At 39.3% G+C, this 15,835-nt stretch overlaps 1 protein-coding gene across 5 annotated transcripts; it reads right to left on the bottom strand.

Moving 5' to 3' along the window:
• Positions 1 to 3,705: 3,705 nt before the first annotated feature.
• Positions 3,706 to 15,561, bottom strand: ZNF660 (zinc finger protein 660). 5 transcript variants are annotated; one of them, XM_013050487.2, is made up of 4 exons: positions 15,484 to 15,557; positions 14,338 to 14,440; positions 12,795 to 12,889; positions 3,706 to 8,813 (listed from the first exon to the last, which is right to left on the bottom strand). In XM_013050487.2, exon 4 carries the CDS (start codon positions 8,642 to 8,644, stop codon positions 7,652 to 7,654), a length of 993 nt encoding a protein of 330 aa, XP_012905941.1. In that variant the 5' UTR covers positions 8,645 to 8,813; positions 12,795 to 12,889; positions 14,338 to 14,440; positions 15,484 to 15,557; the 3' UTR covers positions 3,706 to 7,651. The 5 variants fall into 5 exon arrangements, with proteins under 5 accessions (XP_012905941.1, XP_044919346.1, XP_012905942.1 ...); XM_045063411.1 differs by having other exon boundaries at positions 12,804 to 12,889; XM_013050488.2 differs by lacking the exon at positions 14,338 to 14,440 and having other exon boundaries at positions 15,484 to 15,561.
• Positions 15,562 to 15,835: the final 274 nt, after the last annotated feature.

Here is a 15,835-nt window from a genome sequence, read left to right as displayed (position 1 = left end):
ACTTTCAAGTGACATTATATCACTTTCTATATACCAGTACTTTTCTGGTATACAGTGGTATACCAGTGGTATACCAGGTATATGCTTAGTAGTGGTTCTAACCTGGCGGCAACACCTAGAGATACTTTTGAAACACCAGTGTCCAGTGGATAGAAGCCATGGGTGCTACTAAATGTCCTATAATGCACAGGACAGCCAACACAACAGCCCAAATTTTAAGACAGGGGCATCTGGCTGGCGCAAAAGTATGCAGCTCTTCATTTCAGGGTGGTGAGTTTGAGCCCCACCTGGAAATTAGTTAAATAAACTTTTATTTTTTTTTTAATTTTTTTTTAAGATTTTATTTATTTATTTGACAGAGATCACAAGCAGGCAGAGAGGCAGGCAGAGAGAGAGGAGGAAGCAGGCTCCCTGCTGAGCAGAGAGCCCGATGCGGGGCTCGATCCCAGGACCCTGGGATCATGACCTGAGCCGAAGGCAGCGGCTTAACCCACTGAGCCACCCAGGCGCCCCAGTTAAATAAACTTTTAAAAACATGCAAGACAAACGATGGGAAAAAATAATTTCCGTCTCATTTCATTTTTCTTCTTACTGAAGGACTTACTTTAACATTTTTTGTAGTGAAGGTTGGCTACTGATGAATTCTTATAGCTCTTTTATTTTTTTTAAGATTTTATTTATTTGAGAGAGAGAGAGAAAAAAAAAAAACACAAGTGGGGTGAGGGGCAAAGGGAGAAACACTCCCCACTGAGCAGGGAGCTAGATGCAGGGCTTGATCCCAGGACTCCAGGATCATGACCTGAACCCAAGGCAGACTCTTAACTGACTGAACCATGCAGGTACCCCTCTTTTAGCTTTTTAATGTCTGAAGATGTGTCTTGGTTTGCGCTTGAATGATATATTGACTGCTCTAGAATTCCAGGATGGCAGGTTCTTCTTTTAGTGCTGTTTCATTGTCTTCATGCTGGTACAGAGTACAAAGAGAAATCTGTTGCTATGCCTATCTTCTTTCTCTATGCATGTTTTTTCCTCTGGCTGTTTTTATAATTCTCTCTTCTTGACTGGTTTTGAGCAATTTGTGATGTACCTTCGAGCAGTTTTCTCCAGATTTATTCTAGGCTTACTGTTCTCCACTACTAAGGTAAGCCCCTTCTCAGTACTTTATCCAATGCACAAAGGAATTACATTTTTTCAGTCTTGACCTGACTTGTGGGAAGATGATATTCCTGGACTTGCTTTTGTGCCTGGAACTGTTCACTCAAATCCTTTGGAACGTTTTTCTCAACCGGCCTTACATGTTTCCTCATGTAATGTGCCCATCAGTACTCTGAATATCCTGGGGGAGGAGGGGACCATTCACAGATACCCAGAAATCTCTGTGTAGTTCTCTCCTCCAGTTCTACCTTGTGAACACTTCCTGCCTCAGTCTCCTTGGATTCTCAGCTCTCTCTCTTCAACTCAAGAATTTCACCAGACTCCACTTGGTTCCTCCTCCCTATGCTACTGCCAGGGGGCTTTCTCAAGGCAATAAACTGGGACACATAAGGGCTCACTTCCTTTATTTCTATCAGATCCTTGTTTTTTTGTTGCTGGTATCAATGTATTAAAAATCCTTGATTCATATATTTTGTCTGGGACTTTTGTATGAGGCAGGGATCTAATTCTGGTCCCTCTAATTCTAATATGGCCAGAACAGGAAGTCTCTCCTTCAGTTTTATTCATGTCTAAGTATTTTCTCATCTTCATTAAGTTTTCTTCAACCCATGAATTATTTAGAAATGTTGTGTTTAATTTCCAAATGTATGTGGGTTTTTTAGTTTTTATTCTAACTGCATTATGATCAGTGTAGAGGACATTTTGTTGCACTGTCTCGATTTCCCTGGATTGTTCCCTTGCCTTCCACCCACTAGAGGGGCAGGCTGAAAGCCCTCAACTGTCAGTCCTCTCCAGAAACTATCCTCAGCTGAAGAAGTCGACCTAATCCAAGATTGTGGTTCCCTTTAAGGTGGTGTGATGGAACTTGTACTCAGTAATTGGTTGAGGAAGGGGTATAAAAGCCCAGACCTCACCTCTGGTCTACAGAATTCTGAAAGGCAGACTGGTCTGACCGAGTTTGAAGCAACTCAGATGACTTCTCCTGCTACTAATCTGGTGTTCTCCCTGCTCTATAGGTGTTTATCCCAAGAACACTCTCCAATAAATTTGCTGCATGTTATCCTTTGTCTATGCATACTTCCTAAAAAGCTCAACCTAAAAACAATTAGATAATTCAGTATTTTAAAAATTTGTTGAAGTTTTAAATAACTACTCCATGAATACTTGCAAGTGTGCATATCTATTTTTGTATTACTTTATTGGTTTAGTGTTTCTCAAATTTAAACCCTAAATTACCATGAGGATTGACTCATGACTACTAATTATTAGCAAGACTTTTATTTTCCACTTAAAGCCCATGACAAATCTCACAAGCTTCCTTGATGTGCTCCTTTGCTCCTGGTTGATTTTTTTCTAAAGCATGCTTTCACTGAGGATATAGCTTATAACATCTGGGCTTCTTACAGAAATCTCACTTCAAATTCTCCACCTTTACAAGCTCACAGATTCAAATCCTGCCCTTGCAGCGAATAAAATCTATGTTCCTTGGTGACCAATATCACCAAACTACCTCACAGCACCCAAGATATCACCAGTGACTTATCTTGCTGGCTTCCACCTCCTCTTTATTTTAGGCTCTGTGCATTTATCTTCTCAAAAGCCCTTTAAAAGGATGTTTAAATTTTACCCAGAATTTCTAGGTTATTTTGTAGCCACAGGGCTTTAATTATCTAGTTTGCCATACTGTTTTATTATACCTCTTAAAGGCACGAATCTCTGCTCAGTTTTGTGATAAAACAAACACTGCAAATGTGACAGCATTTTATTTCATACTCTGTAAACTGGTTGCTAATTTGTCATGATTATACAAACTTCAGTATTTATCTCAGTAATTTTGTAATTTATAGATTCTTCTGAGGGAAAAATGGACAATTATCACAGTAGTCATGTAAAGAATCAAGGATCCCAATGAAAAATTTTCTTCAATTCCCACTGCAAAAGCATTGTTTTATATAGATTCCCAGACCCTGGTCCAGATTTGGTGGGCCTCAGAAGTTGATCTGTATGTGTGCTGTTACCTCTTGTGGTTCCCAGATTTGGAGTCCACTGGTCTTAGTTTCAGAGACACGTTACAGCTTTTATATGTCTACACAATCCCTGTGGTCAAATTGTGCCATGTGCATTTAAACGGTCAGTGGGAAGAGTGGGAACTAGTCAGGTCATTGTCTGTGTTGCCCAGAAAGGAGTCTGCCGTCTCCTTTATACCACTTACAAACCCACTTTCTGGAGCAGAAACAGACATCAGGGAACATGGCTGGTTTTATATAGCCATCTAAGGTCTACATAATAGTAAAGATTTGAAACACAGATGGGGCCAAAAAAAGGAGCTGGGACAATAATAGGCTGTACAAGTCCTTTAAGGAAATTACAAGACACTTTCTATTGGCTAAAAAGCTCCTGTTTATGTAGAAGTATGAAAATAACAAGCTGCATGTTGTGTTTAAATCAGAAATAAGCCAAATCAGCTCATTCCAAAAAACAGCTGCCTAAAGAAAAGCAAACTGAAGTGTTTCTTCCCACTCTGAACAAAGGAAGCAACAAGAAAAAAAATTCAGTGGTATTTCTAACAATAATAACAGATTTATTGGAGATACTATAACTATGTCCTGCAAAAACAGCTTTATAACATCAGGTGATTAAAGACAGTCTAGTTTCTGAAAACAATCGAACAATGCAAGCATACTATTTTATTCACTTATATTAAATGGAATTATTTATATTTAATGGAAAAATTTAAAAAAGGAAGTCTGTCACTGAGGTTACAGAACTGAAATCAAATTTAGTTCTTATGGAATTTAAAGCCCTTTTTGGTTTTGATTTTCTTCTCAGTTCCAAGTAACAACTAATACAGTACATACCATCAATAAAAAGTATCTCTAAACCTAGGAAGACATTCTTCTCTCTATGCTTAATTCTTTGTCTTTCATATTTCTCTTTAATCAAGCTATATAAAATGAGATTTTATTTCACATTATCTCAACTAAAAGGAGGACATATATATCTCTATTCTACACAAGAGCAATTCTACATAACCAGGATGTCTATGGCTAAAAATATCACCTCTTTATATTCCTCCAGAATATTCAGGGTACTAAAGACATAAATGAGTAAGTGTGAGTGCACAGGAAGCCAGCAGATAACAAGAACAGTCCTGGGTAATACACAGTAATCCAGCGATGTATATTTCAAAAGAGCTGGGTTTTTGATGAGCTGGGTTGATGGAGAATAGAGAAAAAATAGCAGTAAAGACAGGAAAATGGGTTGAGGGAGACAAAAACTAACAAATGAGGTGCTGCAGAAGAAGCACTGCTATTAAGGAACAACCAGGTTTCCATTAGCACAGGATGCTGGAAAAAACACAAAGAGACCCTGAATCCAGGGTGCATCTTTAAAGGCCTAAAAGTATGGTAAGAACTGCATAATTAAACTCTGACTGAAGTTAACAGCTGGTGGTTTTGAAAGACCCCTGGAGGAAGGTGGATAATCAGTTCAAATTATAGTGCAGAATATTCGTCTGAAAGGGCATGGGGACCACTTACAGCATTTACTCTTGCAGCTCAAGACAGGTATCAGACTAGAAAATGGGTGAGGGTTTATTATCTTACCTTGCCTGGGGCAAGATATGTGAAGATCTGTATTCAGATTGCTGGGTTTGAGATGACACAGTATCCTTCCAAAGGTATTTACTCTTGAAGATCACAAAAATCTTTAAGATGAAAAAGAAAGCCTATTTGAAAGAATCTCAGATGCTATGAGACAGTGATAGGAAAGTATCTCAGAATACCTGCTTGGCAACATAGGAAATATCAACAACTCTGCTTGGTGATAATAAATGTTCAAAAAATAAACTCTGATAGTTATATAATAAGCCAACTGCCTGTTTTCTTAGTTTTGGCCACCAGTAGACATTAGTCATGGGGAGTTTCCACAGAGGTAATCAGCGGGTGAGGATGGCTGGCGAGACAAAAGGCATGGGATACTAATTACAAACACCTCCCTTAATTTTAAAAGGACACAAGACAAGGGAAAAATGGTGGAAGGACACTTAGTACTACAGTAATGTAACCCACTGCCTCATGTGGGTTATCCTACCCTCATGTCCAACCACTCTTGGGGAAGTGCCTACCAAACAGTCCTATCCCTGAATGCAGCAAACCTTGTTTTGAGTAACTATACAAAGAGGGACTAACCTCTAGACCTTGTTTTGAATAACCATGCAAAGAGGGATTATAACATCCCAAAACTGAATATAAGCCACTATCCTATCAAAATAGGACAAAACCAAACCCTTTTCACACAATACCCTTTACAACCTTCTGCTTGTCTCCAATAACAGCAAGGAAGAAATATATAATTCTTAAAACTAAATTACAAGGTGCAGAGATAAGCCATAAATTGAACTCAGAGAAGACAGCATCTTCCTTATGAAACCATGATCAAATGATTATCCAGATACAATTACCTTTCATTGAGGCGTCTACTTAGGAGAGTCCCAACTGATTTCCCACTCACATACAGAACTGCTATGGTGGGCAGAGGCACTTTGGTATCATGAAGGAAGCATGGACTTAAAACTCAGATCTGAGTTCAAATCCTGCCTCCAAGCACTAACTACTGAGTCACCTAACCTCAATGAGACTCAATTTTCTTGTACAAATGTTAAAAGATTGAATGGGATAAGAATAATCACCATGTGCATAAGACAAATGGCATTAGGCTTAAGAATTCACTATATATGAAGAAAGAGAGGTGATTGCATTTAAGAATGGGCAGATTCTAAGTGTTCCCCGTGGGATCTTGAGCTAAGGACTCAGAGTTTAAAACGCTGAAAATCGGTTAAGGCCTTCTCAAAGGCCCAGACATAAAGGCAGAGGAAGCTAGTGAGCACCTGTAGCACTGACTGCACAGCATCCCTCCCTTCTCCCAAGAAACATTTCCTCAACGATATAAGGGAGAAGGCAAATAGATCAGAAAGCCTTAGCTCCTTTCCTCACTTCCTGAATCTGAAAGAGTTGTGAAGAGTAGAGTTCCCAGTTATGGCCAACATCTTACAACCGGGAGACTGCAAAAAACGAAATCCAATATGCTAAAAATTTTGGAATGAAGACCTAAGTTTGATGAACTGCTCAGTTGTCAAACCAAATTTGGGAATGCTTACCTCTAGACTTCCCCATAAGTAAACAATCAATGTTCTTAATGTTTTAGCTACTAGTTCTTGATATTTTGCTCATTACACCTAAAAATGTCCTAAATGCTACCTTAGGTAAAACTTTTCCTAAGAGTTTAGAAACACTGCTCTGATGTCCCACAGTTGAGCTATTTTCATTTATTATATGCCAGTCTTATCAAATAATACATGAATTATCTCATTAAATCCTCACAACCCTGTGAAGTAGGTAGTTATTCCCTTTTGCAGATAAGTCTAAGGCTCAATGCAGTTAAGTGACTTGTCCATAATTGACAAGCTAGTGCGTGGCAGATCTGGGATCAGAATACATACTCTGATCCCAAAGTCCGAAATTTAAGATACCAAATTATAGATGAGAAGTCAGAGTCTTCCCCTCGTTTTAGATTATGCTGAGTGCATCTTTACAGACTATGTACCTGCAATTGTTTCAATTTCATAAGGGGTTATTTTTTCTGGTTTTGTAAATATATATCGAAAATATGAAGTCTCTATTACCTGCAGATCTCACAACCGTGGGAGAGGAGAATGTGGTAAATTTTTGTTGTTCTTTTAGCCTAAGAGTTTAAAAATGTCAGCTTATTTTAAAACAGCAAAAGACCAACAACTGATGTTTATTATTTAACAAACAGGAAACAGGCTCTTAAAGGAAGTGACTTGCTCATGCTTCCACCACTACCAAGTGCCAGTATTAGGGTGGAATCCCATGAGTTTAGGGCCCATGTTCTACATGCCTTTCATAACACTGATGAGTGAAAATGAACATGAAATTATTGTATTTAAAAAATACTGTACTTCTTTCCTGAATATAAAAGTAGTATATTCTTGTAGAAAATCTAAAAAGCATAGAAAAGTATAAAGAAAATAGAAATCACCTATAATCCTACCACCCAACGATAATCACTGTTAACGTTTTGGTTTGGTATTATTTCATTCAAATTTTTCTCCTATAGGTACATGTTTTTAAAAAATTTGCATCAAAAAAAATTTTGGATCAAATTTGTTTTCTCTTTATCTTCCATTTTATACAAATAATTTTCCTCATGGCATTATTCTTTAAAAATGTTTATAACGGCTATAAAAACATCATGTAGATAGACCACCATTCATTTAAACCCTATGCTACTGAAAATCTAGTTCTCTTCCTTCAGTTATATATGATGCCAGTATGAATATCCCTCTGATCATCTTTGTCTGCTTCTGGTTACTTTCCCTGTATAGAGTCATAGAAATTTAATTAAGGTCAAGAATAATGAAAAATTGTTTTTCCAAAAAGTAGCAATTAGGCCTACTACCAACAATATATGTTATTTATGATGTTTCTTTCTCCTCATTATGTTTTCTCTGGTGTTGAAGAAGCTGTGAGCTGTAACGATAGGCTTTCCCACACTCACTACATTTAAAGGGCTTTTCCTTAGTGTGCGTTCTCAAATGTAGAATAACTTGAGAAGTCTGCCTGAAGGTTTTGCCACATTCATTACATTTATAAGGTTTTTCTCCAGTGTGAACTCTCTGATGATCAACAAGGTTTCGATTAGAAGTAAAAGCTTTCCCACATTCATTACATTTGTAAGGTTTCTCTCTACGGTGAAGTCTCTGATGTTCACTAAGGGTCTTCCTTAAAATGAAAGCTTTTCCACACTCATCACACTCATAAGGCTTCTCCCCTGTGTGAATTCTCCGATGGTCCATAATCTTTGTATTAGAAACACATGTTTTCCCACACTCCTTACATTTGTAAACTTTTTTTCCTTTGTGCATTCTTTGATGTTGAGTAAGGTTTGAACTACGGCTAAAGGCTTTCCCACACTCGATACAAGTGTAGGGCTTCTCCCCAGTGTGAACTCTATGATGTGAAATAAGACCTGAACTCCGACTAAAGGCTTTCCCACACTCCTTACATTCATAAGTTTTCTCCCCACTATGGATTCCCTGGTGCCGAATGAGGTGAGACTTACCACCGAAAGATTTCCCACATTCACTGCATGTGTAGGGCTTCAGTCCAGTGTGGATTCTCCGATGAACAACAAGGTTGGAGCTATGACTGAAGGCTTTTCCACATTCCTTACACTTATAGGGTTTCTCTCCTGTGTGGATTCTCTCATGTACTGTAAGATTTGCACTCTGACTAAAGGCTTTCCCACACTCAGTACATATATACTGTTTCTTTTCAGCCTGAATTCTCATATTCATTGCAGGATCCAAGCACTCACTACCATCTTTTTCATATTCATGCTCACTCACTTCTGTAAGTGTTTTATTGTCTTTAACTATCTTATGCCTGAAGCTTCTCGTCTTTCTCATTTTCTCTTGCTTGAAGCATCACAATGGCCTGTTGAATCTTCTCTTCCTCTTCAGAAGAGCTTTCTAAATTTTTACTTCCCTGGAAACACCTCTGTGTTTCTCTTCAAAGTGTAAGATTCTCACGTTTTTAGGAGTGATTTTGGGATCAACACCTCCTCAGTTCCACCATCTAACAGAAGAAACAGAAATTGCACTTGTCACCTATTCTCTATCCAAAGATCACAAGATGTGGTATACAGCAGAATTTCACACCACAGGGTCTCACTTATTCTCTATCCAAAGACCACAAGATGTAATACATCACAGGGTCTCACAAACAAGAGGAAATGTTCAAAGACAGGGGGAACTGATCAAAAATAAGATGAAAAAAAAAAATGAGGGTAGACCCAGATGCCGAAGTAAATAAAGGCTTATGGAAAGACAAGAGGGGAACCCAAAAAGTCCAGCATCAGGGTAAGCAATGAGTAATATAAAATCCACCCTGTTTCCTCCTGTCTCACATCTACTCCCAGGATTAGAGCCATCAAACTCCTCATCTGGTCCCTAGAAAAACTTAACTTAAAGATCCTTAGCTCAGTAGCTCTCCAAAACAGTTTGGCTTTTAGTTCTTGCTGACCTATTCCCCTAATACCAATGATATAATGGCTGGCACAGAATAGATGCTCAAGAATTGTTTCATAAACCAGCAACTGCAATTGTCTTAGGGTATGACTAAGATTTCATCTTTTGCTCTATGTCCAGGTATGAGGCCCGTTTACATCTCTGTTCTTAAGCCCTGTCTTAGTAAGGGGTAACACTGTTCTTCAAGTAACAGAGCCTATTGGAGCCTAATCATACAATAACCTACTTTCTAGGGACTACTCTGTAGCTGGATCCAGCTACATATGCTCATTCATTCTGTCTGCTTCTCACCAAGCTATCCCTCTGATGAACTATCACCCAATCTACTGTGCAAACGAGAAACGCTGAGTTGGGGAACAGGGCTAGCTAAAACATGGCAGGGTAAGGTCATGCTCTGATAAGACTTTGCGTGATACAAAGTATCTAACTTTGACAAAAGGGTGAAAGTAGACAGAACAACCAAAAGATGCTAATACATGAAACCGATGTCAGGAATGAGCAGGAACTTCTCAGTGAGTTTGACATAAAATACATAGGTAATATAGGTATGTAATATATGTCATATATGTATGTATATAGCAAAATGAGAGTCCTCTATAACAGTAAATATATAAACTTATCCACTTGTTCATCCGTCTGTTCATTCATACCACAATTAATTATTTCTACTTTGGGGATATATAGGTAACTCTAGCATACCTCAAATCTGGAGGGGATTGGGGTCATAAAAGAAAACAGAAAAATGACTCCATGATACTAACACATAATTAATGTTCCTTTTACTATATTCCTCTTCAAACTTGTCCATACTTAGATTATATATGGTTGCAAGTATACAGTAGATATAATTTTGCATCCTACCATATGTAATTTTCCACATTGCTATTTAATCATAAGACCATTTTATGACTATATAATACACTACCAATTGAAGTTGTTATAATTTACCCACAATTTTGCTAGCATTCAACATTTTTGTTGCTCCCTGCTACTTAACCACTTCAATAATGCTATCATGATCACTTTACACAAAGTCTTCTTCCTACTGAAATATATTCTTAGGATAAAAGTTCCACAAAGGAATTATTGGGTCAGAGGGAATGAAATTGTTTTGCAGTGATGCCTACTGCTTTTCAAAAACGTTTGACCAGCTTCCACTGTCTCACAGCTTTTCAACAAGCTGAGTCACAATTTCTGGAGGAGGAGCATATCTAAGGGTGAGTGCTCAAGACCAGCAAGAAAGGAAGAGAACTTCCAAATGAGGTTACAGTTCATATTTCAGGAATATAGGTGCCATTGATGCTATACAGGGACACAAATATAAGAATCTGTGCTCAAAATATAAACAGGAGGCAAAGAAAACAGTGGGGAGGGGTGGATTCTTGCTAGATCCTGAAGTATACTCACAACTCATACTACCTCTCCTAATCAAAGAGGTGGAAACTCAGTGAGAAGCCAGGGGCCTGCAGAGCAGAGTGGAACAGTAAGTTAAGCCATTTCCAGAGTTTTCTGAGACAGTTGATGGTTCTTTCTTTTCCATTTGTAATCTTCTCTGAAACTCTTTTCTTTATACATGTCTTAAAGCATAATTATTGAGCATTCTACTCTGTACACATTTCTTGTTTGGATTTAGCAGGTAAAATAATAAAAATAATAAAAAGTATTATTACAGAAAAGTAGAAAATAATTATTTGTGGTATGAATGAACAGATGGATGAACAGGTGGGTAAGTTTATGTATTTACTGTTACAGAGGTCTCTCATGTTGCTAGCAAATTATCTTCTGCTAACTTGTATTATATTTTAATTATTTTTATGGTATTTCTTATAAAAAGTTGGGATATGACTTTAGAGGATCCACATAATTACTAGAACAAAATATTTTAGAGATTCAGAATGAGACAATACCTTGAAGCCAGCCCCAGCATGTCTCATTTCTAGACATGACTGATCTAAATCTTCTCAGCTAACTATTATAGTAACTATTCTGTTGTTAAAAGCTGCTATAGAAAAGATAAGTCTCATGGCTTTCAGGAAAAAGGTGTCTATGGAAACTGTTAATAGCCAGGTATTTACATGGCTCTGTCACAAAGCAATAAAGACCATTAGTGAATGTAAAAAAATAAATAAATAAAATAAAGCATGGTTACATACTGAATGTTTCCCCTTTCCCCCACCAAAACACACATTGAAGCTCTAACGCCCAATGTGACTATATTTAAAGATGTGACCTTTAAGGATGTAATTAAGGTTAAATGAGATCATAAGGGCTTGGTCTGATAAATTAGTGTGTCCTTATAAAAAGACGTGAGAGACCTCACTTTTGCTTCCACTCCTGCCTCCTTTCCCCTAAACAAACTAAGGAAGGCCATATGAGCAAAGAACAAGAAGGTGGCCATCTATTAGGCAGGAAGAGTTCTTGCCAGAAACTGAATTAGGTGGTCACCTTGATCTTGGACTTACAGGATCCAGAACTGTGAGAAAATGAATTTCTGTTGTTTACACTGCCCAGTCTGTGGAAGTTTGTTATAGCAAACTGAGCATACCAATACAAGCATGAAGTATCAAACCTACATTTAAGGAGCTTATAGTGGGGTTAATCATGAAAAATGAGGAGACCAAATTAAGATTTACAAAGTACCCAATCAAAAAGTAAATGGTATTAGGGAAGGGGGCAATTACTGGGGCCCAGAATACTTGGGGAAAGGTGTTTTAAGAAGGCAAACCTTTGGCTGTGTTCCAGAACATGAAGGAATGGTTTCCTCAAAAACAATCTTGTGAGGGAGGGGAAGATTTAAAAAAAAGAAAAAAGGGAAAAAAAAAAAAAAGGAAGCTTGCACAGGGCCAGCGTACTCAGAAATAAGTGGGTGATTACACTATCACGTAGCTTCAGGATGGTGGGAATTTTGTCCATTTTGTTTACCTTTGTCTTCCCATAATCTAGCACAGTTCCAAGTACACAATAGGCACCAAAAGAAAATTTTTTGAATGAACAGATGAAAGAATTAAGTTGCATGAAGTGATTGAGCCAGAACACTGAAATTATGGAGCACATATGGGTATAATTCAATGGTCAATGGGTAACAAGTATTAACCATCCTCATTATCTTCCCCCACTCTATATTCTTTTTTCTACTCTGCTGTTCTCCACTCTCACTTTCACTTGTCAAGAATACAGTTACCAGCATCATTCCAGCATCATTATTAATAGTGGTCCCCTTAACTCATGAAAATATTCCAATCTGGACAATAGATTTCATATCATCATACCTAAAAGTGGAATTAGGAAAATAACGCTTTAGGGTATACTATTGTATATTGACTATACTTCAATTAAATTTGTTTTCTTTAAAAAAAAAAAAAGATTTAGGAAGATTAGCCCAGAATAGATTAGAGGTGAAAAAAAAAAAATGGAGGAAGGGAAATGAGTTAAGAAGAAAACTTTAGGAATGCAGGATGGGGGACCATCAGAGGGTCTGCCACTCTCCAGGTGTCCGAAAACCTTGGGAGGTTGTATTCCTTCAACTCACCAGCATTACCTGCCTGTTTGGGTTTCTGTGAGCAGCAGTCACATGGCCCTTGGTTACTGATTAGCTGCAATACAGTGACGAATAAGAGGGAATACCTGAAAAATTCCAGACAGACAGATGAATAAAATATAAAAACTGAAATGAGAAAAAAAGATTTAAAAAGAACTGGGAGAAAATTATCAGGGGACTCCTTGATCTCAGGCACATAAAGCAAAGCCTGACGTCATAACAAAAGCAGATGATCTGATAAGTCTTGCTTCCCTCTTAGTTCCCCCAGAATCACCTTGGGCTTCCTTATGGCACATCCTTGTGCATTTCTCTTTTTCCCTTCCTGCTCTTCTAACCAAAATCTGTCTCAGTGAGCTAACAGATTTGCATAACTTCCTTTGTACCCGCTTATTCTTATTCTCAAATTCGCATTCCTGACATATTCTTCTTCTTCTCATCTAAAGCGTTTTCCTACATCTTCATCTTTCTTAGTGACATTACCATTGTTGATATTCAGAACTGGATCTGATAACCTTGAATTTCTTTCTTTCAGTCATCCTCCGTATCCACTCTAATACAAGTTTATGCTTTCCTGGAAATTCCTGGATTTCATCATTCTTTTTCCTATCATTTGTTCATTCATTTCCCATTTGTTTGTTCATTCATTCAGCAAACACTTATTGGACACCTAGAGAGTGGCAGACCCTCTAATGGTCACCCATCCTGCATTCCTAAAGTTGTCTCCCAACTCATTCCCCTTCTTCCATGCTTTTTTAATTTCACCTCTAATTCATCTGACCATAGAGAAATTTCTGTACTTAAAAAGAACACAGTAACAAATCTGTAATATAAACTAGGGCTGCCTTATACTAGAATTGGATGTATGTCTCTGTCACTTCTCCTCACAAGTACACATTAAGCTCTAAGCCCCTGAAAGCAAGGCCCATGGTGTTCATGGATGGAATTCCATAAAGTACCTAGTGCAAAGAAGGTTCAGTAAATGTTGTGTGATTTGAAATCTTAAACAAGTTCAAGGTTCTGATTTTATCTGGGTGTAGGGGTGATAAGAACTGCACCCTTCACACATGACTACCACCAACCCTTCTCCACTTGTTCATCCCTTTCGTACTTCATATTATCTGAACACCATGACGGTATATATAGAGTCCTGGCAATGCTGTCTCAACAGGGCCATCCAGGGGCTCCAATACTCAGCTGACTTAGTCTAAATACTCAGAGATTCTCAGAATGTCAGAGCTGGAAGGAATCACCCAGATCTCCCTGTCTTCTATCGAAGTGTGATGGGGAAACAAACTTAGAAGAAAACTGCAGCTCAAATTCAAGTCTCCTAACACCAAGATTTGAGTTCAACTATATTACCTTTCCTCTCATCCCTAAACTGTACTCCTCAAGGTCCAGAAGGCTCACTCCTACTCCTCTGGTTCTCTTGTCCTCAATAAATAGCCATACAGAAATGCTCCCTTTCAGCCATGGTTCTTCTTCTAGTCAGAAGATTCCTGTCAAATTATAACTAATTTCACAGTATAGGTCTCACCTGGCCAGCAGAGCCTTAGTCCGAAGAATCTGCCCAGCACAAAAATCTTGCCTGATCTCTTCCTAGGGTTTGGTGAGGAAGTTCCTAAGGGGGTGTCCTATCGCTGTAAACAGAAGAGAGACTGCGTTCTTTGAGATCAACTCCAAGCAGACACTCAGGGCAGTATCCCACCCCTGGGTAACTTCCTTTCCTATAGAACTATGAAAAGCTAGGATGATCATTCCCATTCTGAAGATGGGGAAATGCAGCTCCCAGAGATTGAATGACATGCCAAAGGTAGTATGGCTGGTAAGAGGCAAATCTTCTGTATCTAAAGGTAATCCTCATTCCATCAAACTACAGCTGCTCCTTCTCACCTGTTCTGTTTGACATCTAAGTCTCCATATCCTTCTCTAACTGCAAAATGCATTCCACCTGCAATCCTGCTTTCCAGCCAAAGTTTGCAGCAGGGAGATGAGAAGGGAACTTTGAGTCAAGTGTCTTTAGAGAGGAAAAATTAAGTCTCTAAAGGGAGGATGAAAAGTGAATGTTTTCTTATTTCTTTGTTTATTTTTAATGATTACCTAGTTCTTAGGATTACTAGCCCTCAAAATCTGTTTTGTGTTTTCAACCTCTCCAGATTTCCAGACTCGGCTTCTAGCCCTTCAAGCTTGTTCCATTTCTTGCCTACCAGAAAACACCTTTGCTTTGTACACACTGTCACCCCCAGGACCTAGCAGTCAGTGGTAGGTGCTCAGTAAGTACTGAATGAATAAACGAGTAATCTCCTGCAAAACTCGGTTGCTCACTGGGAACACAACGGGGACTGGACTGGTATTCGATTCAAATTGGGGTTGTGGAGTCCGTGCAGCCTGGCTGGACTCTAGACCGCTATTGCCAGGGCGGCCTGCTGGCTAGGGGCGGGGACGGCAAAATTGTATAACCACTGTCAGCCCTATCAGAGCGAGCTGCTACGCGGTGTGGGAGATGAGACCCCAGACAACGGGACAGAGCCGAACGAGGGGAGGGAGAGGCCCTCGACTACCCCTTGAGAGACCTCCTCCCCGTCGCCGCAGGGGCTGAGCTGAAGGAGGCCTGGGTCCCGGCCGGTGTCACCCACCCTCTCCCAGAACACTGACCGAACCCCAACGCCAGGCTGCCGCATACCTCTCGTCGAAAGCGCCAGACTCACATCTCGGAACACAGCGGAGACGGAACTGCGTCACTGACTCGCCACTAACTCTCAACTTGACCCCCGGGCCCTTCTAGGCATCTGGAGGTTTCGGAATCTCTGTGCCCTGGAGGGGCGGAGCATCCCCTCAGGAGTCTCTCAGCATCGCGGGAACCCTGGCCCCGCCTCCCGCAGAGTTTTTGCCCTGTCATTGGCTGGGAGGATGAAAGGGCTCAGAGAGTTCAGCCAATTGACTCCAGAGGACTCTCGAAGTGGTGGAGTCTGAGGAGGAGACCTGGTTAGGGCGGGAAGAGCAATCAATCAGCTTGGGGGACAGGCTGCCTTTCT

This window comes from Mustela putorius, unplaced genomic scaffold, assembly GCF_011764305.1.
Source record: "Mustela putorius furo isolate JIRA1106 unplaced genomic scaffold, ASM1176430v1.1 tig00003850_pilon_pilon_pilon, whole genome shotgun sequence".
Classification (NCBI taxonomy): Eukaryota; Metazoa; Chordata; class Mammalia; order Carnivora; family Mustelidae; genus Mustela; species Mustela putorius.
Note: the sequence above shows the minus strand (reverse complement) of the source record. Positions and strands in the feature narration are given on the sequence as shown.